At 42.0% G+C, this 26,926-nt stretch overlaps 1 protein-coding gene across 1 annotated transcript in view; it reads left to right on the plus strand.

Moving 5' to 3' along the window:
* LOC120981646 (spectrin beta chain, erythrocytic-like) overlaps window positions 1-26,926 on the plus strand; it is a 103,309-nt gene that overhangs the window by 19,403 nt on the left and 56,980 nt on the right. Inside the window, 13 exon segments of the mRNA XM_040411233.1 lie at window positions 9,688-9,879; window positions 10,324-10,475; window positions 12,438-12,611; window positions 12,730-12,818; window positions 16,050-16,130; window positions 16,679-16,794; window positions 19,133-19,247; window positions 20,577-20,762; window positions 21,184-21,304; window positions 22,473-22,544; window positions 22,547-22,588; window positions 22,590-22,634; window positions 24,202-24,504. Of these exon segments, the coding sequence (XP_040267167.1) occupies window positions 9,735-9,879; window positions 10,324-10,475; window positions 12,438-12,611; window positions 12,730-12,818; window positions 16,050-16,130; window positions 16,679-16,794; window positions 19,133-19,247; window positions 20,577-20,762; window positions 21,184-21,304; window positions 22,473-22,544; window positions 22,547-22,588; window positions 22,590-22,634; window positions 24,202-24,504 (1,641 nt within the window). The 5' untranslated portion in view covers window positions 9,688-9,734.

Genomic DNA, 26,926 nt, shown 5'->3' on the forward strand with positions numbered 1-26,926 from the left:
CAGTACCAAACACAGCCGCTATGCTTGGTAGGCTGCAAGGAGGCCGCCACACTCATTGGAGCACTGATTGACGGGGATGCCAGGAGTCAGACACCACAGATCTGATATTAATTGATTGAGTATAGGTCATCAATATCAAAATGTTGGAAAACCCCTTTAAGCCATTGTTTGAGTACCTTCCTCCAGTGAGTCATTTGAGGCTTACACTAAAGATATAATAGAGCAATTGGGACAATGGTTCACTCTTGACCTAGGACCACTTACATTGCAAGGAAAAAATATAATGCCTAACAGTTTTAAAAAAGGCCAAGGAGGGACATTGTTTGCGGCAATCTTTTTGACACTAAGCCAGGCCTCTAACTCTGCCCAATGTCCAGTCCCCTTTGTGTCCCCACACAGTAGCTATGTCCCCTTTGTGCCCCCACACGGTACTTATACCCCCTTAGTGTCCCCACACAGTAGTTATGCCCCCTTAATGCCCTTAGACATTAGTTATGTCCACTTAGTTCCCCCGCAAATGAATTATGTCCCTTTTGTGCTCCCACACAGTTGTTATGCCCTCTTAGTGCCCCCCCCCCAGTACTTATGTCCCCTTAGTGCCTCCACACAGTAGTTATGTCCACTTAGTGGTCCTTCTGGGTGGTGGAATGCTGTCCTTACATCTTGACCAGCACTGACCCGCACCTATCAGACAATGGGGACATCTTCTAGCGATATTCCCCCATTGTCTCAGTTGGTAATACCCCAGTTGGTAATGCCCCTACACAGTAGTTATAACCCCATAGTACCCCCCACTCAGTAGTTATGTTCCCTTAATGCCCTTACACATTAGTTATGTCCCTTAGTTCCCCCACAAAGTAATTATGTCCCTTTGTGCCCCTACACAGTTATGCCCCCTTAGTGCCACCCCACAGTACTTATGTCCCATTAGTGCCCCCACAAGTAGTTATGCCCCCTTAGTGGTCCTGTTAGGTAGTGGAATGCCATCCTGACGTCTTGACCAGCACTGGTTGTGGCCTTGCTTATGACTACCATGTCTGAGGAGAACCCTTAAACAGAGGTGTCCTGGAAGTGTTGATAACCTTTCTGGACCACTTTCTTTAGAGTGTCTATATTGTGGGCTCAGAAAGACCCTGGGGAAGGGGGGAGCGTGCCAACCTAAGGTGCCCCACCAAGCTCATTTCATGTCAGCTGCCTGTTCAGACTGCTGTGTGCGCTCGAAAAAATGTGACCAATATTTTGTGTGCCCTCCAGATACTGTAACCATTATGTTGTGTGCCTCAAAAAGAGACTATGACCAATACGCAGTGTGCCCTCCAGAGAGATTGTAACCATTACGTAGTATGGCCTCCAAGGGAGACTGTTTCTGTCTGTCACTTTGGAATCGCCAAGCCTTGTACTTATTGTGACTGTAACTATCAAGCATTGTGCCCCTGTTGGAGTAAAATTTTACACGAGGTCACTTTGTTGTAGATTTCTCAAGTTGAGTCCCTTTATCAGGTCACACACAGAACTCACCCTCTTATAGGCATATAAACACCATAGAGTGGTCCCCTGCTCAGGATCCCTTTTTGTTCATCAGAGCTGAGGGCCACAAAGCAAGAGAAGGAGGACTGTGTCGGTCCACCTGCTCTCCTTAAATACTCACCAATGCTTTATGTGTGGTTCACGTACGAGGGTTTCAATGGATGTAGACAAAATATAGCATCTGTATGCAGTTCAATGTGTGAGTCATCATATATATTATCATTTTCAGAACATGCACAGGCAGATCCAGTCATGTAGGAGACTACCCCCTTGTATACATGTGCAGAGTACCCTAACTGGAGGCATTAGCAGGGCAAGCTCCTCCATGCTAGACACCCACATTGTGCAGCACCCAAATAACCCATGCCACATACTGATTAGGGACAACCTTCATGTAGTATTGTACATTTATCTGGAAGGACAAAGGCTTGACATTTATATTTCCCTTTATATTATATTGATGCCACATATTACATAACGCAAGAGAACACATAAGGCATACAAGATAATAGAAATGTCCTAGAAGAGGTTTTCTCGGATTAGAAAAAAAAGGGCTTGCTTGTTTTATTAGAAACAGTGCCACTGTTGTCTATGGGCAGTGTCAGGAATTGCATCTTACCCCAATCGAGCTGCAATACCAGACAGAACCTATAGACAGATGTCTTGATGTTCCTAGGAAAATAAAGAGACAGCAGACACTTTATTCTAAGCCCGGAAAATCTCTTTAGTTATTTAGAATAAAGAGAAGCATAAAAGACAAATGCTCCCTTGTGAGCTTTTAGAAGCTGCTTAGCGGACAACGTATTGCATGCAATCATCTAAAGAAAGTTCAAGGCAAATGCCAGGCACTGTGGGTGGGTAGTTGGGTGGGTCAGGTGGTTGACATATTTCCAGTCCTGCACTTTCATGCCTCTCCAAATGGCACTCGTTCTGCATATACAAGACTGGCACTTCATAGCAATGATTATAACCCATGCTGCATGTATGTCAAGGTGAGATATACTATACTGCAGTGTAGTGGTCGCACCCTTGTACTTTTTCAGCAGTAGCTTTGCTTCTCTGTATAGTTGATGAGTGGAATATTCATTATAGTTTTTTTTTAAAGGGGTATTCTGGTTGTTACAAATTATCCACAGAACAGGGGATAACCATTATGCCAGTGAAAGTCCTAACACCAGGACTCCCACCGATCACGAGAAAAGGGACCCCTTACCTCTCAAACCCCCCAAAACAAACAGAGTGTCAGGACGAGAATTTGCATTGTCGCTCCTGCCACTCCTTTTACCTCTATGGGAGTTCTAGGGACTGCTGAGTACAGCTCTCGGCTATCTCCTGAAGTCCCATAGAGAAGATGAATGGACTCCTTCCCGACATCTGACGTACATTTACGGCGCAGCACTCAAGGAGATCCCATGAAGCATCGTACATGTACGGCGCAGTGATGCTGTGCTCGCTCGATTACGATAGGAGCCTGGCAGTTACTGACAGCCAGGCTCCTGCTGTAACTGCCAGCATCGGAGATAACTCAAGTTCCGGCTATATAACCCCTTCGTTACAGGTCAATGCTGACCGCCCCATCTAAGGGGTTTGTGGAGAAGGAGGACTCCCTCACTCACTCCAGTCGCTCTCCACGATGTAATGCTGGGGTGCCGATGGCAGCCGGAAGTCTTACAAAGGCATCTGCTTCTGTCAGCGATGGAAGCCCTGCGTAGTGTCAGTGTAAGGGTACTTTCACACTAGCGTTTTTCTTTTCCGGTATTGAATTCTAGGGGCTCAATACTGGAAAAAAACTGATCAGTTTTATCCTAATGCATTCTGAATGGAGAGTAATCCGTTCAGTATGCATCAGGATCAGGATGCATCAGTTCAGTCCCGGAGAAAATACCGCAGCATGCTGCATTTTTCTCTCCGGCCAAAAATTCTGAACACTTGCCGGAATGCCGGATCTGGCATTAATTTCCATTGAAATGTATTAATGCCAGATCCGGTACTAAGTGTTCCGGAAAACCGGATCTGGTTTCCCGATCTGCGCATGCGCAGACCTTTAAAAATGAGAAAAAAATAAATACCGGATCAGTTTTTCTGGATGACAACCGGAAAGACGGATCCGGTATTGCAATGCATTTGTCAGACGGATCCACATCTGGATCCGTCTCACAAATGCATCCGTTTGCGTCCGGATTGCCGGATCCGGCAGGCAGTTCTGGCGACGGAACTGCCTGCCGGAATCTTCTGCCGCAAGTGTGAAAGTAGCCTAAAACTGACGGTTACAATGTGTTAAAATACAGCATGTATTGTAATGTATCGTACCAGCAATCAGACCATCAGAAGTTGAAGTCCCCTAGTGGGACTTAAAAAAATAAATTAAAAGTAAAAAAAAAAAAAACTTTCCCTTCATCAACCTTTTTGCTATTGTAGAATTTCTTTTTAGAAGATAGACATATTTGGTATCCCTGCGTCCGTAACAACCTGCTCTATAAAAAATATCACATAATCTGTCCCATCAGGTAAATGCTGTAAAAAATAAAAAGGATGCTATTTCGCCTCCCATAAAAAACGATGGTCACCTCGCCTTCCAAAAAGCATAATATCAAGCGATCAAAAAGTTGCATGTACCCCAAAATGGTACCATGGAAAATGTCAACTCATCCCACAAAAAATAACCTCCCACACAAGACCATTGCCAGAAAAATACAAAAAATATGACACTCAGAAAACACATGATTTATTTAGTAAAATGTAAAAAAAAAATATACAAACTTGGTATCTCTGTAATCGTAGTGACCAGGACTATGACGTTAACATGTCATTTTTCCTGCATGGTGCACGTAGGAAAAACACAGCCCAAAAAGAAATGGCAGAGTTAAGCATTGTCGAGAGAAAAACAAACATATTTATAGTAATTTATTAAGACCGGCGTTTTAAACGCTAGTCTTAATACCCCGCTGGTGCTTGATGCGCATAAGTTATGTAGAGGCGCCGGCCTCTACATAACTTAGGCGCTGACCGTGCGACAAGCTGGCATAGATTTGTCATTTTCTATGCCAAAAACAGGGGTAGAAAATGATAAAGCAGTTTTTGGCCACATATGGAATGTTGACTTATTCAGGAGAAGATGAGTAACAAATTATAGGGTGATTTTTCTCTCCTTGTGAAAATGAATCATTTTGGACTAACTCAACATGGTATTGGAAAAAAAAATATTTTGCCTTTTCACTTCTATAAAACACATGTGGGGTCAAAATGCTCACTACACCCCTAGATAAATTACTTGAGGGGTGTATAGTCCAATATGGGGTCTTTTGAGGGGTGTATAGTCCAATATGGGGTCTTTTGAGGGGTGTATAGTCCAATATGGGGTCTTCTGAGGGGTGTATAGTCCAATATGGGGTCTTTTGAGGGGTGCTTGTTATGTTTTGGCAGCTCAAGCGCTCTGCAAATCTGAAAAAGCTGCCTGAAAAACATCCTAATAAAATCAAAGCCCTAAAATCCATAAGGCCTCTTGCACACGGCCGTTGTGCTCCTGTGGCCGTATTGCGGGCCTCATACGGCGGTCTGCAATACACGGAATGGAAGCACAAAACAGAACCCCACGGAAGAACTCTGTAATGCTTCCGTGGGGTTCCGATCCGTGCTTCCGTTCCGCAAAAAAATAGAACTTGTTCTATCTTTTTGCGGAACGGACGGATCACGGACCCATTCAAGTTGAATAGTTCTGGATCTGTCCCGGCCACCGCACGGACGTTGCCCGTGCATTGGGGACCGCAAATTGCGGTCCCCAATGCACGGAACCACAACGGCCATGTGCAAGAGGCCTAAGGTGAACCTTCATTTCTGAGAAATGTGTTTGAGTCAATTAGCAAACTAGGGCCACATATGGGATATTTCTATAAACTGCAGAATCGGTGGAATAAATGTTGAGGTTTGTTTTTCTGTTAACCCTTGCTGTCTTACAGTAAAAACTGTATTCAAATGGAAAATCTTCAAAAAAATGACATTTCAATTTTGCTTTTATTCCTGTGGAACATCTAAAGAGTTAAACAAAGTTTCAAAATTTATCTTTGAAAAACTTGAGGGGTCTGTCAGCAGATTTGTACCTATGACACTGGCTGTGTTGGTCCCATGTTCATATGTGCCCACATTGCTGAGAAAAATTATGTTTTAATATATGCAAATAAGCCTCCAGGAGCAATGAGGGAGTTGCCATTAGGCTCCATTCACACGTCCGCAAAATGGGTCCGCATCCTTTACGCAATTTTGCGGAAAGGGTGCGGACCCATTCATTCTCTATGGGGACGGAATGTGCTGTCCGCATCCACATTTGCGGATCCGCACTTCCGCATCCGTGCTTCCGTTTCCGTAAAAAAATAGAACATGTCCTATTCTTGTCCGCAATTGCGGACAAGAACAGGCATATTCTATTATGTCGGCAATGTGCGGTCCGCAAAATGCGGAGCGCACATTGCCGCTTTCCGTGTTTTGCGGATCCGTGTCTCCGTGTATCCGCAAAACACATTGCGGACGTGTGAATGGAGCCTTACACCTACAGGCTCTGCTCTCTCTACTGCTTTGCCCTCAGCACAAACATGATCACGCCTGTTTGGCTCTGTTAATCAAATTTTGCAGCAGTTGCAGAGAGCAGAGCCTCTAGGTGTAATGGCAATGCCCCTGTTGCTCCTAGAGGCTTACTTGGTTATATTAAAACATAATTTTTCTCAGCAATGCGGACACATATGAACATGGGACCAACACAGATGTCTTCAGCTGCCAAGGGCACATGTAACAGGTCAGCCAGTGTCATAGGTACAAATCTGCTGACAGATGCCCTTTAAGTGTACTAATAAAATTAGAATTCTCGTATATTGCAGAAAATCACCTTTGTAAATAAGCTCCTTTTTGTGGTTGTTTTTCTATATATTATTATAAGGTGACCCTCACTAGTATTAATATCCCCAGTATAACCAATATAGGCCTGGGTATTGATTGAATTTTGACCCCGTGGAACTAGGACCGTTCATGTGTATGTAGGTTTCGTATTTCATCACTTTCCAATATTAGAAAGCCATGACTGGAACTTGATCTCTACATAAATACGTTGTGAGTAAGAGAGAATGTATTCCTCACAGGAACGATTGTGAAATCTTAGGTTACGACTGTGAATGTGAAATCTACTCTCGTGTTTACCGGTAGACTCTTACTCAGGACGTATTGCTTCAATAATCCATACCTCCATTATAGACATACACATAGAACCTATACTTAGGGCTGTATTTACCATAAAGCAAAGCTAGCCAGATACCCACAATGTCATTGAACTAGGTATAATTGTAGCCTTAGTAGCACATATGATAGAGTAGATCTCCCTATCAGTGTTGAAAGGCTCATGAGGAGGACCTGTCTTTTATGGATTTGTTGTAGCGCTATTTCTCCAGCAGACACCTCCTTTACAATTAGCCATCACTGGGAGGTCATCGAATATTATTTATTATGCTAGTATTCTTTTCTTGTGTAACTTGGTCTTGTAATTTGTAGAGTTTTTCCTGGTGGAGGATAGAGTGTTGGGAAATTGACCAAAAGCAGGTTGGAGAACAACTTCTAATTAGTTCACAGAAACGGTCTAGTGAAATACCTTCCCTAACTGAGAACACATGGTGGAAAATGCTTTGACCAACAACATTAGAATGGATTTGTCGAGCTCGTATTGCCATTTCTGTCCCTATTGTAGGAAATTCCAGAAGGTAAAATTAAGGCAAAATTTTAGCAAACGAAAGCCAACCAATAGATGGTATAATACTAGACAAAGGTTACTAGCAAGATACACCAAATTTAACTTATTGAATGAGCCACTGTGATAAATATTCTTTAATAATACACCTACATACCACAAAGGCCAATACCATTATAGTATAATCTAGGTTCAAAAAAAATAATAATAATAGTTATAAAAAGAAACAAAACAATACTACGAGATTGTAAAACATAAAAAATTATTTTATTAAATAGAAAAATATATTAAAAGAAGTGGACTTAAAGGGAACCTGTCACCAGGATTTTATGTATAGAGCTGGATTTTGTGTATAGAGCTGAGGACATGGGTTACTAGATGGCCGCTAGCACATCCGCAATACCCAGTCCCCATAGCTCTGTGTGCTTTTATTGTGTAAAAAACCCGATTTGATACATATGCAAATTAACACGAGATGTGTCCTGTCCCTGACTCCTCTCACGTACAGGACTCATCTCAGGTTAATTTGCATATGTATCAAATCGTTTTTTTTACACAATAAAAGCACACAGAGCTATGGGGACTGGGTATTGCGGATGTGCTAGCGGCCATCTAGCAACCCATGTCCTCAGCTCTATACACAAAATCCTAAAGACAGGTTCCCTTTAACAGCCATACATTTCACCCATATCACATGGAAGATTTAAAAACATAGTACAAAAAAGAGCATTGGGGGGAAATGGCAAGAAGTCCTATATAATGATGTCCTAAAAATAATCTAACAAAATAAAATGGGCACCTTGCCACCACCACGTACTATCTATACAACAAAGACAGTCTCACATCAGTCAATTACATATCTGCAGTACCAATCTGAACTGTCCATTTGTCTGTTTGCACAGTTCCTGCTGTGTCCCCACACTGTACCCCCCAACGCACGTTTCGCGTGTCTTCTTCAGGAACACAAATTGACAGTTCAGGTCGGTAATGCAGATATGTAATTCATTGATGTGAGACTGTCTTTATTGTACAGATAGTACTCTTTGGATGTGGCAAGGTGCCCATTGTATTTGGTTAGATTGTTTTTAGGACATTATTATATATGACTTCTTGCCATGTCCCCTACTACTCTTTTTTGTACTATGTTTTTAAATGTCCCTTGTGATATACGTTATATGTGTGGCTATTATGACCACTGCTTTTAATATATTTGTCTATATAATTAAAATATTGTTATTTTTTTGCAATCTAGTAGTTTTGTTTGGTCTCTTTGTATAACTAGTTTTTTTTTGGTTTGTGTTATATTTTTTACACTGTTTGTCTAAGTTAGCACTATCTAAATATTTCTTTACCACCACACAAACCAAGCAAATGCTTGGGGCCCCATAGATCAGGGGCCATCCTGCTGGTCAGAAGAGGTTGACTGCAAAAAAAAAAAGAAACACTAAAGGGGTGGACATATACAGAAACAAAAAAAGACAAAAAACAGCGCCTCATATGCAGTACGTCTGGACTAAAAATAATAGGAAATGGTGCGTATTGCGCTTACCGGATCCTGTTGTGAGGAGTCACAACAGCTATAGAAGCCTTGCTGGTGTTTGCCCTCACCGGCTTAAGGGGATGCCTTGCTGCTGCCTGGTCCCGTCCTGTCTCGTCGCCACGAGCTTCAGGGGTAGTCGATTAGTGGGCTGAAGAAAATTAGGACCACTTTCCGGCGCTGTAGGCATATAGATCGATCCGCACGATGGCTTGGATGTTTTTTCTTTTTTTTTCTGATAATAAAGCAGTCTACGCGTTTCAAGGGCGTACTGCCCTCTTTCTCAGGAAGAGGGCTGTACGCCCTTGGAACGCGTAGACAGCTTTATTATCATTAAATAAAAAGAAAAAACATCCAAGCCATCGTGCGGATCGATCTACTGTATATGCCTACAGCGCCAGAAAGAGGTCCTAATTTTCTTCAACCTTCTAAAGGTTCAGTTGGGCAGGGGCCCAGTGGGAGAAAAGTGGCCCTACCCAGATAAAGAGCAGAAGTAGGAGTGACCAAGCTGAGAGTGTGGATTAGTGGTGTGATAGGAGTAGCTTAGAAGTGCAGTGTGGGTGGAGCTTAGTAGTGCGATGGGTCCCCCAAACATTACTGTGCTTGGGGCCCCAGAAATGAAAGATCCGCCCCGTAGACAGCATTAATAAATCAGCTCCACTGTTCTTAGAAGCTGCCTGCAAGCAAGGATGACGGTGAGTGGGAGCTACCCCGAATAAAAGAAGTGCCTATAGAAGTAACTGTGTACCCCAAGCGACAAAAACCTATGGTGGCGGACTGCACCTTAGCTTTCGGTTGTCATTTCCATATAACAATGATGACACTGAATGTCCAGAACATTGCTGTTTTATTAATGTACAAAAGTCTTAATTTCTCTGCTACTTATTTCATTGTGCAGGAATGAACAGTTGATGTTGGAAAGTAGCCCGTCCACAGAACAAGAAAATGCAGACCACCGATTTTGACAACGTGGAAATTGAGCAGCAGTATAGCTTGGTGAACTCCCGCTGGGATGCAACAGAAGATGACCTGGACAATGATAACAGTTCTGCTCGCATGTTTGAGAGATCAAGAATTAAAGCCCTTGCAGGTAATATTATTGGTGCCCTCTACATGAATAGATGAGGGAAGTGCATTCCCAATATAGTGTTATTAGTACAATCCTAACCTAAAATAATGTGATGTCATTGACAATGACGACACTGCCTCCTTATAGAGCTGTAATGTTCACAGAGCTGTGTTCTGACTCCAGGATTCTTCTGATTCAAGGCAGCAAGCCAATTCTGAAATCTGATCACAGAACATTGAAAGGACTTATAATTTGCTTAAAGGGGTTGAGTGATTAGTAAAATGTAAAAAAGTGCTAGAACAGCTGAAAACAAAATATAAAAGAAGTCCTACAACCTTACCAATCCTCTGGCTCTCCTCTTCCGATACTTCTCCGGTCCTCCATTGGTCTCTAGTTCCTGGTCCCTCTCAACAGAAGAAATGTGACTGCTCGAAACATTGACATTTCGCCCTTCCTGCATTTCAGATGAACGTGAAGTTGTGCAAAAGAAGACGTTTACAAAATGGGTGAACTCACATCTGGCCTTTGTGAGCTGTCGTATCTCTGATCTCTACTTGGACCTAAGAGACGGAAGAATGCTGTTAAAACTTCTAGAGGTGCTTTCAGGGGAGCAGCTGGTAAGCATGCCCGACCTTACCTTCTGGAACAGCAGAGGGGCAAAGCATAGGCAGCCGCCTAGGTGTCATTGGTGGGGTGGGAATGATTTATGGATTAAAAAAAAAATTCTGCCTTTACATTTGCTTATATAGAGTTAAGAAAGCTAGGGCTTGGTGGGCAAAGATGGAAATGGGTCAGGAGACAAGAAGTGAATGATTGTCCAACTATAGAAGGGTGTTGGGGTTGAATATTGAAACTACTGCACCAAACAAGCTTGCCCCAGTCTGCCCTGGTCTGGAGAGTTGTAATTGGAAGTTCCTGGGCAAATTCTAAACCTAAAACTCTAGGCCCACCACCAACCAATCAGTGACTTAAAATGGCACTGGCTCCAAGGTGTATAGACTCTATATGAAGTAGTCACTTGCATAGTGATAATGCATGAATACATGATGGTTCGTAATTAGTATATGTCATTAATCATTATGCTTCTGCATATGAAAGGCTCTGGAAGTCCAGAGTGGCTGGCAAGGCGGAAACTCTGCAGCGTGTTACAGTGGCAGGAAAGTGGATGAGATTTTAACGAGTCTCATATACAGTATATGAGAGGAAAAATCTGCATGCATAAATTCACATGGAGTGCGTATTTTAAAGGGTTGGCTCGGGCTACAGATATTGGTCATCAATAACAGATTGGTGGGGTCCGACACCTCGCACCCCTACTAATCAAGCAGATTCAGCACCAGAAACTATACAATGCACGGAGTGGAAGCAGAAGGCTCCATCCACTAGGTAGTTTCCGGCGCCAGCGTACTGCAAATCAGCAACCATTCACTTGAGCTGCAGTACCCTGCACGGCCACTACGCAGTGTACAGAGCTGCCTGCCTACAGTGCACCAATGCTGTCTGTATTTTTACACCATGGATTTCACTCTTTGCAATGTGTCTGTAATTTGCATCAAAATCCATCAGTGTGGATCCCCTTAAAGGGATTTTCTCAGAATGAACAGCGGACAACCATCCACAGGATAGGTGATAAACTTTTGACCACTGGGAACACCATCAATTACTACAACAGGGGCGCATGCCCGACCTCAGATCCATTCAGACTCCTAACTGCAGTGATTGAGTGGGGGAAAATGGGGGGTTAGTCATCAGTGGGGTCCCAGTGGAGGAGCCCCTACCGATTAGATATTGATCACCTATCCTAAGGATAGGTGCTAAATGTCAATTGTGGGAAAAACCTTAAAGAGCACCTGTCACCAGGATCAACCCTATAAGCCGAGGCATACTTCCTGGTAGGATTAAACCTGCTGATTAAAATGATACCTGTCTTGTGAAAATCGGTTGTGGCATTCCCGGGAAAAAAATAAATACAACTTTTACTCTTATTTATGCAAATTATTGTGCCATGGGGCTCTATGCCCTTCAGTTCCTCAACTTTCCAGTGCTAGCCATGTCCCCTTAAAGGGGTTCTCTGGAAATAATGAGTTTTTCTGAAGTGCCCACAGCCTGGCTCTTTAAACATAACCATACTTACCTGCTCCACCATGTTCCGATCCCCACAGTGTTTACATCTGGTGCAGTATGGGCATGGTCACATGCTCCACTGCAGCCAATGACTGGCTTCAGCGGTGACGTGGTACTTGTGGCCACATCCACACCAAAACTCATTCTTACCGGTGACCCCTATAAAGGTCTTTTTTCTTGGGAATGCCGCAATGGATTTACACAAGACAGGTATTATTTTAATCTGCAGGATCAACCCTACCAGACAGCATGTCTAATCTTGGTGACAGGCGGTCTTTAAATTTTCATTCCTTTCAGATGCTTAAAAGCAATAAATTTTCTAAATTTATTTCTAAGATTATTAAATTTACATATCACATAAGACAGGGACATTTTCTTTTTCTTTTTTACATTTCTCAGAGGTAAAATTAAACTGTGACTTTTCTTATATAATGGACATTTTGTGCTTTCCCCAGCCAAGAAGAACTAAAGGACGGATGAGAATCCACTGCTTAGAAAATGTAGACAAAGCCCTTCATTTCCTCAGAGAACAGAAAGTTCATCTTGAAAATATTGGCCCCCATGACATTGTTAATGGTAATCACAGATTAGTACTTGGACTCATCTGGACCATCATATTGCGATTCCAGGTATGTATTATTAGACTGCAGTTCTGCTCTTTTTCATTGCATGTATCACCCATACAGTATTTGCTCCTTGAAGTATGTATGTCACGGCGTGATATGACACCAAACTTTATCAATGTAGATCCAAGGCATTGTTGTGGAGACAAAAGACAGTGAGACCCTTTCTGCTAAAGATGCTTTACTGCTCTGGTGCCAGATGAAGACAGCAGGGTGAGTATGAATGTGGAGTATACCGTAATACTTATACCATAGTACCTAATGCTTAATACTTATACCGTAATACAGAGGAAATGTTGCTTCAATATATTTTTTTCCATAAATCAATAGTACTTAACAATTTACTGAGAAAAAGGCCACTCGTGTTGTTGTTTTCCGTTATTTAGATCCGGCGGAGGATCTCAATACCGGAAAAAAAAAAAAGTTTCCGTTTTGTCCTCATGCATTCTGAATGCAAAGAGATCAGTTCAGGATACATCAGGATGTCTTCCGTTCTGGCAGCAATCCGTTTTGTGACCGCTGTAAGCTGCGGTTTTGTGTCCTGTCATAAAAACGGGGAAAAAAAATGGATCCAGCGCTGAAAATAATGTAAGTCAATGGTGACAGATCCGTTTTTTAGGAGCCTAAAAAAACTGATCCGTCACCCATTGACTTTCAATGTATTTAGTGAGGGATCCAGTTTTTTCCATTTTGATTTCACACAACCGCATCCTAATGGAACAGATGCATCCTGATGTGCAAAATCAAAACTGATCCGTTTCATTCCGGTATTGAGATCATCTGCCGGATCTCAATACCGGAATTAACAACGCAAGTGTGAAAGTAGCCCTACCGGACAATTCTCCTCCTATCTCCTCTGCCACCGTCACTGATCGTTCACTTTCCACTAAAATCTATTTTTCCTAAAGAGGGATTAGGAGCTTACTGAGACATCAGGTTACAGCTGCAGCCCATAGAAGTCTTTGGAGAAGGGAAGGAAGAAGGAGGAGCTGCTGGGGGGATACAGAGGCACAGGTGCTGGCTGTACTAAAGGGAGTCTGTCAGTAGTTTTGTCTATGCACAACTGCTGACAGATATAGGTGCGGCAGGGGACAGGAAGTAAGACACAACTCAGTCCATGCTTTTAATGAATGGTGTATGAGCTGTGAGTGACATAGTAACATAGTACATAAGGCCGAAAAAAGACATTTGTCCATCCAGTTCGGCCTGTCATCCTGCAAAAACCCTGTGAGGTAGAAGCCAATTTCCCCCACTTTAGGGGAATAAAAAATTCCTTCCCGACTCCAATCAGGCAATCAGACTAACTCCCTGGATCAACGACCCCTCTCTAGTAATGTTCAACCAGGAGACTGCTACAGCTGTCTGACAGGTCAGCTGGAATGACAAGTACACTTTAACCCTTTAACACACCCCAATGTACCTGTATGTCATGGATTGCCATACAATAAGGAACTAAGACATACACATATGTCATGATGATGAAGCTACTGTCACGGCTGAGGATGGGGAAAACCCTCAGCCGTGCGATGCCAGAAGATGGAAAGGTCGCTACTTGGCCAGAACCACAGAATTAGGGAGCAGGTCACCTCCTAGAGATTCCCTAATCTGACCCTGACTCCTAGCTGCATGAGCCGCCCTTGAAGGTAGGAGGGCTCATGCTCAGGAACCTCGGATCCCTACTTACCCCCCCCCCCTCCCCACACACATAGATATAGTTACATAATTGGTAAGGTTGAAAAAGACACAAGTCCATCAAGTCCAACCTTGGATCCTGCCATTGCTAGAGGAAGGCAAAAACCCCTATCAGGCAGATTCCAATTGTTGCATATTAAGGAAGAATAATTATTTCCCGACTCCAAATCAGGCAATCAAAATAAATCCCTGGATCACTGTCCCCCCCCAAATAAGTATTGACAGCCAGCAATAAATGTATTTTTGAGAAACGGACAGAAGAAACGGGATTGGCGGCAGCGCAACCAGGTAAGTCCAAGATGTCAAATAAGTGAACAATATGTTTATTGCTGTTATCTCTCTTTAGATAACGCGTTTTGGAATGGCCCCTTTATCAGACCAAGAACGAGTTGATGGTCCCTTGGTCTGATGAAGCGGCCAGTGCAGCCCTGAAATGCGTCAACTAAAGAGAGATAATACCAATAAACATATTGTTTACTTATTTGACATCTTGGACTTACCTGATTGTGCCGCCTCCACCAATCCCGTTTCTTTTGTCCATTTGTTCCTGACTGAGCACGTCTGTGCCTAGAGGGAGTTGCCAGACAGCACTGACAACTTTCATCCTTACACGCTGTTTCGGGTGCTTCCAGAACAACACTATCAGGTGATCCCCACTAACCTAGTGCACCTACAGGCGGTCCTACCTCTCCCGTCTTTTCAATTTTTGAGACAGGCACCCCGGCCCTTCTTGAAGTTTTTCAGGGGATCAACCATCACAACTTCCTCTGGCCGAGTGCTCCATAATCTCACTGCTTTTACAGTTCTATACTCTCACTGGTTCCCATCTATGATAGTGGTGAAACCTGCTTTCCTAGAGATGCAGACCATGGCAAATTCAATTGTATATTTGGCATTTTGTCTTCTATTCCCAGTACCAAAAAATGTAGAAACATTATTCAATAAATTCTGGTAAAAGCACCCCAAAATGGTACTTATACCATTTTGTAAATTGCATCTGGTAAAGAGTAAGCCCTCATACAACTATGTTGACAGAAAAATTTAAATGGCCCTAGTATGTGGCAACCCAAAAATGACTTTTTATTTCCATGAAACATGCTTTATTGTGCAAAAGTACTAATACATAAAAAAAAAATCATACATGTTTGGTATCCAATTGTACCAACCCTGTAGAATAAAGTCAATAAAAATTTTTTTACTGCACAGCTAAAGACCGCAAAAAAAAAAACACTATTTCTTTTTCCATCCAAAAAATTAATAAAAGCAGATAAAAAGAATGATATGTACCATTGGAAAATGCAGGCTCATTTTTTGCAGGATATTGATGGAAAAATTCAAAATTGGTGGCTCTGGGAATACGACAAGAAATAAAACTGAAAAAAAACAATTGTATTGGTTTCTTAAGGTCTAAATAGGTTGGACTTTTAAATATGTTAGGTAATGCTTGAGTATAGTGTTTATAGAACTCAATATAAGCATCTTGATCCTTAATGAGGGTCAGCCTGGACATGGCTATGGACAACGCTATGGAAGTAGCACCCATGCCTCTGACAGCTGCTCTCCACTCAGCACAATTCATATATACATCCTCCGTTATCAGATGATCCCCTGATCTACATCTGCTTCTTCTCTTTTATAAATTATATAATTCCAATTAATTTCGTTTTCTAGAAAGCTACGTGTAAAAGGAACCATTTTCTAAAGTCTTAACTGGGTGATGAATATTAATGATATAAAACATGTCTATTATAGATACCCAAATGTCAATGTCACCAACTTTACATCCAGCTGGAAGGATGGATTGGCTTTTAATGCCCTCATCCACAGACACAGGTAAGATAATGAGATATCCTTCATTTTCTATGTTGTAGAACTCATATCTTTGGGGTTGAAGAACGGCTGGAACCATGCCGATAACCCCTTCTCTACAGATAGCTACTCTGTCTGCCATTCATTAAAATTATAACCAACCACACAACACATTGATGGTCTTGTCTGTCAAAGCTTTTACTCCTCTTTGTTTGAGGCTTCCGGCTCTGTCTCATAGAGGGGACTCCTGAGCAGGAGGACCCACCTCTAGTAGGATATATGGACATATGTCGTCTTTATGAGACAACTCATTGAATGTGGATGCACTATTACTAAGCTAGTAATTCTAGGTTTAGCTGTGGGGTCTCCTGATTTACTAGTTACCGTATTTCCTTAAATCTATATTGTCTATTTTTTACACTAACATGACATCCTTGTTATTTGGCACCGATCTTTCCTGTACATATATATAAGCAGGATGACCGCATGCTAGGTTATCAAAAATGACAAGACAGGTTCAGGGGGTACTAGCTCAGTTGTAATACACTAACAGCTGTGATTTTTACTATCAGACCTGAGCTGATCAACTTTGAGAAACTGAAGAAATCAAACGCTAAATATAACTTGGAAAATGCATTTAACGTGGCCGATAGACAACTGGGCATAACTCAACTTCTAGATCCTGAGGGTAAGATTCCAGTTATGTCTATTGATTTGTGTTCTATATATTTCATAAAGTTTTAATCTAGTTTACCAAATTTTTTACCTAATGTACCCTAAGATTTTGCCCTAATTTACAGTTAGTCCCAATATGAAGAATTTTTTTACAGTTTAATTCATTGAATTAAGATTACAATACCTGTCGACAATCTAGGTTTAGAAGGTTTAAAAGGGTGAATCCTGTTTATTTTCAGCTGAAATGTTCGCAGCTATAGGATAGAAAATATGAATTCTGTAATGTATTTTATAGCATTTTATATAATGTTGTATTCCGGAAACTAAGGTTTATCAGTGTTATGGGGAGGGCTTGCTTTAATGTACTGAGCTAATTTTCCAGCCGTTTCAAAAATCATGTGTAAAGATAGTTTTGTAGCTTTTATGTGCTTTTAGAGAGTAAAATATGTTTTAAAATATGTACGCTCAGTTAACGCAGAATTACATACAGGGGTAGAGTCACCCAATTCTTTTTTGTATATGTAAAGTACCAGGTCATTGAAAGATCTAGCCATGCTTAGCCAAGTCTAATCTTATAAGATAAGGGGTTTTCTTACCAAAAACCTTTTGTAGTTATTATATTTCTTACAGAGAAACCGGTAAATCTTTATTTTTCTCCTATATTTGGGATTCACTAAACCTGTAACAAATACATGGCGCTATCTCTCTGCAACCACAGCATGTGAATATGGTTTACAGTAGACAAAAGACAAAAACTGTCAGAAGTCCAAAGGGTTGCAGTGAATCTAACTTGGTGCATCGTTCATTCTTATAAATGTGACATTTAACCTGCTATAGAGCCTTTCTCAAGCAATGAATCCAAAGTTTCAGCCTGCTCTAGGGCCTTTATTTGGCATTGAATGCAAAGTTTTAGCCTGCTATGGTGCCTTTATCTAGCAAGGAATGAGTTTTACCTTGTTTTAGGACTTTTTTCAAGCAATAAATCTAACATCTCAACCTGCTGTAGGGCCTTTATCTAGCAATGAATCTAATATTTCAACCTGCATTAGGGTCTTTATTTGGCAATGAATCCAGTGCTTCAGCCTGCTATAGGGCCCTTTTCAAGAATTGAATCCAACGTTTCAGCCTGCTATGGCCTTTATCTAGCAATGAATCCATTTCACCCTCCTTTATGGATTTTTACAAGCGATAAATCCAATGTTTCAGCCTGCTATAGAGCCATTATCTAGCAATGAATACAATGTTTCAGCCTGCTGTAGGGCCATTTTCAAGCAATAAACCCGCCGTTTCAACCTTCTGTAGGGCTTTTTTCAAGCAATGAATATTTTAGCCTGCGATAGGACCTTTATCTAGCAATGAATGAGTTTCACCCCGTTTAGGTCCTTTTTCAAGCAATAAATCTAACATTTCAGCCTGCTATAGGGCCTTTATCTAGCAATGAATTCAACGTTTCAACCTGCTGTAGGGCCTTTTTCAAGCAATGAATCCAATGTTTTAGCCTGCTGTAGGGCCTTTATTTAGCAATGAATCCACATGTTTTATCCTGCTATAGGGCCTTTATTTAGCAATTAATCCAACATTTTGGCCTGCTATAGGGCCTTCATCCAGCAATAAATGGGATGTTACCTGCTAGAGGGCCATTTTCAATCAGGGCTGAAATACTGCATTCATATGGGTAAATTAAGCACCAACTTTGAGTCACTGGAACCCTTCAGAGTACTAACTATTTTTGTCTTTTTTATGGATTTGACAGGACAGAATTGGCACCACCTCACTGATTGCTTACTGCTGATTTCTTTTTGGCTTACAGTAGAAGTACAGGAGTTAAACTTCTCGAAATTGTCACCAATTATAGCTGTCAATGGTATTGTACAGCTTCTTTATAGGATATGTGGAGGCCGACTAGTGCACATGTGCCCATTATAGAATTGAATTAGGAAATACCTTACTACCTTGGATGTGAATAGCTATTGAGTGTGAGCTGGCACTTAATCCCTCATATCACCCTGAGGGAGCCATATAAGCATTCCTCGGTTAGTAAGGATTCTTTTACTGGATTCATTTGACAAAAGCCTTTATTTTCTTGAAGGTTTCACTACCTGTGCCAACCTCTGTCCCAAAGCAATATCTTTGGTTTACCATTAAGTACCTGCTTCATAGAAGAACTGATGGATCAATGCCAATAAATATTTATTTGCATACTACGTCAGCCTCTCTCTCCTACCCTCCTAGCATTCTTGAACATAAGTACCAGGAGCTTCTGCAGCTAAAAAAGGGGATTTATTTTTAGATGTAAAATCTATTGTTATACTTTATATGTTACACCGATTGTTGTCAACTTTTTGTTGCAGATGTCTATACTGAAAATCCAGATGAGAAATCCATTATAACCTACGTGGTGGCATTCTATCATTATTTCTCCAAAATGAAGGCTTTGGCTGTGGAAGGTAAAAGAATTGGCAAGGTAAGACTTTGATGTATGTAATTAGGTGGGGGGGGGGGGGGGTCAAACACATATTTTGTAGAAAAGTTAGTCTGTAGAGTTTCATATTGTGGATTAGTATTGGAGGTTTACATTCTACATTCTACATTTATTACTCTTCGTACATCAGTGTTTCAGACAGATGGCCAGGGGTGACTGGCCATAGACCCTACACAGAAATTTCCTGAATTCAACTGTATTGCCATCCTCAGGACGGCGATGCAGCTGAATACTGTGGAACAGGTAGCAATATTTTTGTGACTGCATTGTGGTATTTGGTTCTGTTGGGCGCGGTGGTATAGTGTTCTGTTGGCCCTGCCTACTTCTATTGTCCATACCTATATATGTTGGCCTTGCCTACTTGTATTACCTCGCCTTCTGTCAATTTGGACCCACACCTACAACATAGGGACACTTTTAGTTTTTTTTCCAGGGCCACTTTTATGTTCCAGTCTGTATATGCAGATGGCACTGGTTACTTTGGTTGTATGGCACAGATTTTCTCTTGCGGTGAAAAGTGGTACCGTAAGTTACCGAACTATCTTTAAGGTAACCAATTAGGTCCCTTATGCTGCCCTCTCTGAGTACAGCATAACGCAGTGACGGACATGCTGGTTTCACCGCTTAAAGGGGTTGTGCCATAATATCCACTTATCCCCTATCGGGTGGATAGGGCATAATCCTCTGATCGTTGAAGGTCTGACTGCTGATCACAAGAGCCCATATGAATAGAGCGCAGGTCAGCATGTGCGCTGCAGCTCAGTCATTTTTCTTTGGCACTACAGGAGATAGCCAAGATACATTGCTCAGTCTCCAGTTCAGGGGCTAAGATATATCTGCAATGTTGTAATTATGGTCATTGCATATGACCATAAATGAGGGATCCTATGTCAAGCCAGACAGGTGGGATCACAAGCCACTGGTTGGGACTACTGTCCTAGGGATCCAGTTGCAGCTATGGAGCCCCATGCTTTCTTCTTGTTACAGAATAAGCGACTGTCCATGGAGCTACATTTTATAGGTTCCTATCAAGCCATCGCTAATCCTGACTCAACTTGGCCCACACTCCAGATATACATTTATGGAAGCCTTACTAGTGAGCTGATCAATGTCCTTCTCTAGTGCAGTGAGAGCTATGCTCTGTTGACCTACTGCCTAGCCGCTGGCAGCAGACTTTTACCTGAGATAGTCCCCAGGAAGTGACACTAATAGATCTGCCATTCTTCACTTGCGATGCCATCTGGATCATGTGTCCTGAAGCTGTAAGTTTTCTCTATACATTCTGTGATAATATATATTTTTTCTACCTTAGGTCTGGATAACGTTATGGACACAGACAAGACGATATACGAATATGAAAGACTTACATCAGATCTACTGACGTGGATTGAACAAACCATCATCGCTCTTACAAACTGGAAGTTTGCGAACTCTTTGCTGGGTGTTCAGCAACAGCTACAGTCATTCAGTGCGTACAGAACCGTAGAAAAACCACCAAAGTAAGTTCTCTGCTAGCTACTGTTACTATATTTGCAAATGAACTATCATTAATGGCTGTGGACACTTTTGGGGCAATTTTTTCATCAGCCTAGATTTGTGTTCAGAAGAGCAGAGATAAGGGCTGCAAACGGAGCCATCAGAGAGCGATTTCACACTGTATGGCACTGAGCAGCCTGCAATGTATGAGAATGAATGCAGGCTGCAGAAGACAAAAACAGAACAACATTTTTTTTATAAAAAGTAAATGCAAATATGTTTTTCTTATCCCAGTGCAATAAAAACGTTTCAAAGATGTCCATAAACTTTAAGCCAAATGGTCAAACCCAGGACAAAAATGCATCATATAGCAATGGATGGAATTTGGAGTTTTTGTGTCTGGTTTATAACTAATAAGTAACGAACCTAACAATTTATTCACAGATTTAAAGAAATGGGTGAACTTGAGGTGCTGCTGTTCTCTATACAGTCCAGAATGAGGGAGAATAAACAGAAGGTGTATGTACCCGCGAGGATGGGCCAGCTTGTGTCTGACATCAATAGGGTAAGACAACGTGTAACACAATTTTTTTCTATAGCTTTTTTTGGTGTATTTTGTTAGGACTTTAAGAGGACCTCTCCTACAACTGTAGAGCATTTATATGTATGACCCTACGTAGTGCCAATCCTGTTTAATTTCTGCTAAAATTTATAGTATTAATTGCCAGCAAGTTTGCAACAAAGGTCTAGATGGGTATTACAATTGGGGCGTGTCCTCCTGCACAGTCTGACACTGGCAGCACTGATTGGACTGTGCAGGCACCCCCTCCCACAACTGGTAACACTATCTGGACCCTCATTGTAAACTACTACCTATTTATTAATAAATTCTGGAAGGAATAATACAGGAGTGGCACAACACAGAGTCATAAGAATAGATGCTCCAGAATTGTTACTACATGTAGGATGCAAATAGTTACTAAAAACAGACATGTCATTGATACACCTGATTTCTAAATTGCGACAATCTACTATTTAGCACTTCGAATTGAACAAGTGAATCCATTTGCCATGAATTGCACTACCATAATTTTCTCAAAGCGAATTACGAACACGTCAAATCAGTTTACCTAATGGTGGATAAAATGCAAGTCTATTAGTAGACCAGTGTATCTTAAAGATATGGCCTAGAATTAGAAGATTGGAAAGAAGTGTCACCGTTTTCCAGAAGCAGCACCGCTCTCGTACTTGTTGTATGCTTGGTAACGAAATTCATGTGAATGAGGACGAGCTACAATACCAAACACATCCCATAGACAAGAATGGTACAATTTCTGGAAAAAGTTGATTATTTTTTTTTCCTAATCATGAATAAACCCTTCAATTTGAGCATTTTCATTCAGCATTTCCACTCATGGTTTGGATGAGGCTAGAAAATCACAATGAAAGATAATTATGAAGCTTATATTAGATTATTAATCACCCTTCTCCACCACTGTATCTTTCATGAGGCACATGCCTCGGTACCACATTAAACCTTCCCATAGCTGCCATTGTATTAACTCGTGATCCCTTGTGGTTGAGCGCCAATGTTCTAACTTTCTATAGCACAGTCTCCTGCCTAGACAAAGGGGGGATACATGAACATTAGACTACAGACCCTCCACGCTACACTCTAATATAAACTGTAAGATGAACCTTCTGGGAAAGATGTAAGCTGTCGTGATTTACAGGCATGGGGTCAACTTGAAAAGGCAGAACTTGACCGTGAGACGGCCCTAAGGAATGAGCTGATTCGACAGGAAGAAAGCTGGAGCAGTTGGCCAAACGTCTAGATCGCAAAGCAGCCAATGAGAGAAGCGTGGGTGGCTGAAAATCAGCATCTGATCTCTCAGGTAACAGCTATCTGTCTGAATAAAGTGGTATCTATTTATTACATGGGTACATTATATTATGGACCAGCATCATTTTATTATTATATTTCATTATTTTATAATCATGATTATAATCAATATAATTTTTTATATTATATTTATTATTATTATTATTATATATAATTATAATTATATTATTTATAATTTTTTATTATTATTAGTATAATATTTATTATTATATTTATTATTATATTTAATTTTATTGTTATATTATTAGATTTTATTTAACCGACTAAATGTGGTCCATTATAATGGGTGATAAAATCTAGCTTCCTGATTTGGATAGATCTTTAGGGTTGTGGCTACAGGCAGAGACAGTGTTTTTGTTCATAGATGTGCTCCATCCCCAAAACACTGACCTCTCTCTATGCACCTCATCCATATACAGCGTTCTATGGGCATGCTTATTTCATTCCCTCACACACACACACACACATGTGTGTATCATAGAGGCAGTTCATGAGGATGTAATTGGTATGCTGGAGAGAAGGAACCCAGCATCCACTTTTTAATGGGTGGTGAGGACCACCACAGGACCTACTACAACATTAGCAAACATGGGTGCAGGGAAATATCCCAAAGAGTTACATAGAATTACATAGGTTGAGAAAGACACGGGTCCTTCAAGTTTTGAAGCTATCTCCTATCCAAACGATAGGGGATAACTAAGTGATCAGTGGGGTCTGACTGCGTGGATACCCAAAGACCCTGAGAACAGGGGTCCTATTTCTACAATCTGATGGAGCAGCAGGTCGGGCATGTGCTCTGCCGAGATAAATGTGCAGTGCTCGGCTACTTACGGCGGTCCCGTAAAGAATAAATGGAGCGGCAGGGTGCATGCTTGACCTGCCGCTCCATCAGATCTGATGAACGGACACCCATTCTTGGGATTGGTGGGGGTCCAAGTACCGTAGATAGGAGACAATTTCAAAACTTGCCTCTTTAAGCTGGAACTACATAGTGACTTTGGCAGTGAAACACTTTGCCAAAGACCACAGCAGTGTTGCTACTGTGGTGTACGTTTGAAACCTATTGAAAAGTGAATGATGTGAAGTTGCAGCTTGTAAGTTACCGCCATGTCGGGTTGCAAGTGTCGGGTACGTGGTAATTTGCTAGTTGCAATATGACACCATTAACTTTCAGTATTTTGTTACCATACAGAATCACTGTGTAGCGCCAACCCTATCGGGACTAGCAAGTACTGAGTTTTCTTGTTCTAATGTTGCCTATCGATTGTGTGGTTAACCTTGATCAGTAACGGACCCCTTTAAAAATCATGGGGCCCTCTCATCTCTATGTACATCCCCATCACACCTGTAACCTGTCAGATTCACAACAGCGGGACTAAATTTCAATATAAACACTACTTCCGTTGAAGACCAAGTAGTCAGGAACTTCCATTTTAGCGTTATTAAAAAAGTTAAACTGAACAATTGTCCAACGTTTTTGCTTTTGCCTCCTTGTGAGATGCTTAAAGGGGTTTTATTTGCTGTACAGCTTTCCATTGTAATCTCGTTGTTTGCCTTAGGATAATTTTGGTTGTGACTTGCCTTCGGTGGAAGCCTCCATGAAGAAGCATGAAGCTATTCAGACAGACATCTTTGCTTATGAAGGGCGTATTCAGTCGATCGTCAATGTAGCCAAAGAGCTGGAGAATGAGAATTATCATGATGTGAAGAGGATTAATGCCAGAAAAGACAACATTGTACGCCTCTGGGAATATCTCCTTGAGCGACTGCGTGATAGGCGACAAAGACTGAACATGAACCTGGAGCTTCAAGTTCTTTTCCAAGACATGCTACATACTGTGACGTGGATGGATGAAATGAAGGTAAAAGGGACCACATTACTTTAAATAGGAAGGATTGGGCTTTAAACAAATATAAAGATCCTCTTTGGCCATTGAAGTTTCTTTTCAGTAATAGAATATCCACCTTTTTAACCCCAAGTCGTTTTTAGGTTCAACATTCTGGAGCTTGGGTGCTAAAGAGTTATTCTAGATATAACAGATTATCACCTATGTACTGGATAGGTAATAACTACTACATAGGTCTTTGAATGGACCCCATTAAAGTGGAGATCTGGGACCCCCATTCTGGCAGTTGGTGGGGGTCCCAGTGGCCAGACCTCCATGTAACAGTTTCATTAATGATCCAGTGAATAGGTGATTATCTGTTATTACTAGAATGCCCCTTTAATGTGTAGTGTTCAGTGTATAACAGTATGCAGTAAACTCATGTGCTCCCCTAGTGGTGTCAGTTGGCAGCAAACATTTTAGGATTTAACGGGTATCTTCAGAATTGATCATCAATATCAGATTGGTACGATCCAAACTCCTGAAACCCCTCTGATTCAGCAATTTGAAAGTGTAGCTAGCACCAGATGGGCGTCGTAGGCCTCCTATGAGCATACACGCACAGCATCGTACATTGTGGCTGTGCCTCAGTATTGCAGCTCAGTCTTATTCACTTTATTAGGACTGAGCTGCATATAGGTCATGTGACCAATGAACGTGACGTCACTTGGATAGGAAGCGTCTGTGGCACTCAATGGAGCACCGCGGCCTCTTCAAACAACTGATTGGCAGGGATGCTGGGAGTTGCACCCCCACTGATCTGATATTGATGACCTATTCTGAGGGTAGGTCATCAATATTTTACTTTTGGAAAACTCCTTTAAATTTATGCAGGTTTATACAGGAGATTTAGAGCTATGCATCAGTAAAAAACAAGGTCTAACAGGTATTAAAAGGGTACTAAAATGTGGACCCATTTTCAACAAGGATGAACATTTACATGATGTACCTTACCATCAGGGCGTATACTTAGAAATCATTGGGACTCACTGCAAGAATCTGAATTGGGTCCCCATGCCCCACTCCTGGCCCCCTAGGATCTGCTAGCACTGCTAATGCTGATTGGCCAGCCCAGCAGATAACAGAGAGACAGAGCGCTCATCGGGACTCGGACTATGGAGTCACTGATGGGCTGGGTAAGGGAGATAGGGGATTCCGAGCACAGTGGTAGCAGGGATTGGGGAGCCAGAAGATGGGGACTGAGCCGGGCAGGGATTCAGGATGGGAGCCGAGATGTTAAGTGTAATTAGGGGTTAGGGCCATTTTGTCCATGGCAGGGCCCCTCTTCCCCACAGGCCCCATGGCAACTGCTTACCGTAGTAGTAATATTACAAAACCAATAGCAATGTATCTGTCACGAGGGTATCAAGAGCCACGTCTGACTCAGTTATACCCGGGGTCAGGAAGTCGCAGCGGGTGGCTGCGCGCTCTATATCTAAAGATCATGGTGTTTCTTAGTTATTGTTTTCTGTGTTTGCCTTGCTATCCTTTTTGTCTCTCTCAGGGATCCGTAGCTTCTCCTCCTCAGCTGTTTCGTGTCTGCCACTCCCTACCTCCTTATACTCTCCCCTCACACTTCTCTAGTTGCCAGTTATAGAGCTTCCTGCCTGGACATCTATACTGACCCACTGGAGTGGTTAATCCTGGTTGTTGTTCCTGTGTGCTACCCTCCGGATCCCTGTTTGGCTTATTGTTGTCTCCTGTTGTCGCCCACCTGGGAATATATGTTGAGTCTGTGTTGTCTGTCCTCCCCTTGGTGTTTTCCCTTAGAGTTAGTGGTGCGGACTAGTGTTCCCATCGCCCTATTCACTACCTAGGGCTCAGCTCAGGGAAAGCCAGGGCTTTAGGCACGTGATCGGCGTACGGGTGAGGAACCCGTCTAGGGACGTCAGGGCAGCCAGGTGCCAGCCGCCAGGTGAGTCAGGGGTCACCATCTTCCCTCTCACTTGGGCAGGGCCTTCCTCATTCCCTCCCTCTGTGTCACGTATGTGATAGCCACGCCGACCGTGATATTATAACTGGCCCTTACTTTTTGAGAAAAAAAAAAAAAAAAAAAAAAAATATTTTTTTATTTTTTGTTTGTTGTTTTTTTTTCCTCTCTCTACTTAGAATCCAATATGGATCCTATTGATGCCTTGGCAGAACAGCTTCAAAGCCTGTCTTTGGAGGTGGCAGGATTGAAGGCGTCTGTTCTCCAACAACAGCAGCAAATGCAGCAGACCGCACCCCCAGCGGTTGCTATGGGTAACCAGGTTGTCACTGAACCCAAGGTTGCTCTTCCCGACAGATTTTCTGGGGGAAGGGACAAATTTGCAACGTTCCGTGAGGCCTGCAAATTATATTTTAAGTTGCGCCCTTACTCCTCAGGTCATGAAGAACAGCGGGTTGGGATTGTCAT

This window comes from Bufo bufo, chromosome 11 (assembly GCF_905171765.1).
Source record: "Bufo bufo chromosome 11, aBufBuf1.1, whole genome shotgun sequence".
In the NCBI taxonomy this organism is placed as follows: Eukaryota; Metazoa; Chordata; class Amphibia; order Anura; family Bufonidae; genus Bufo; species Bufo bufo.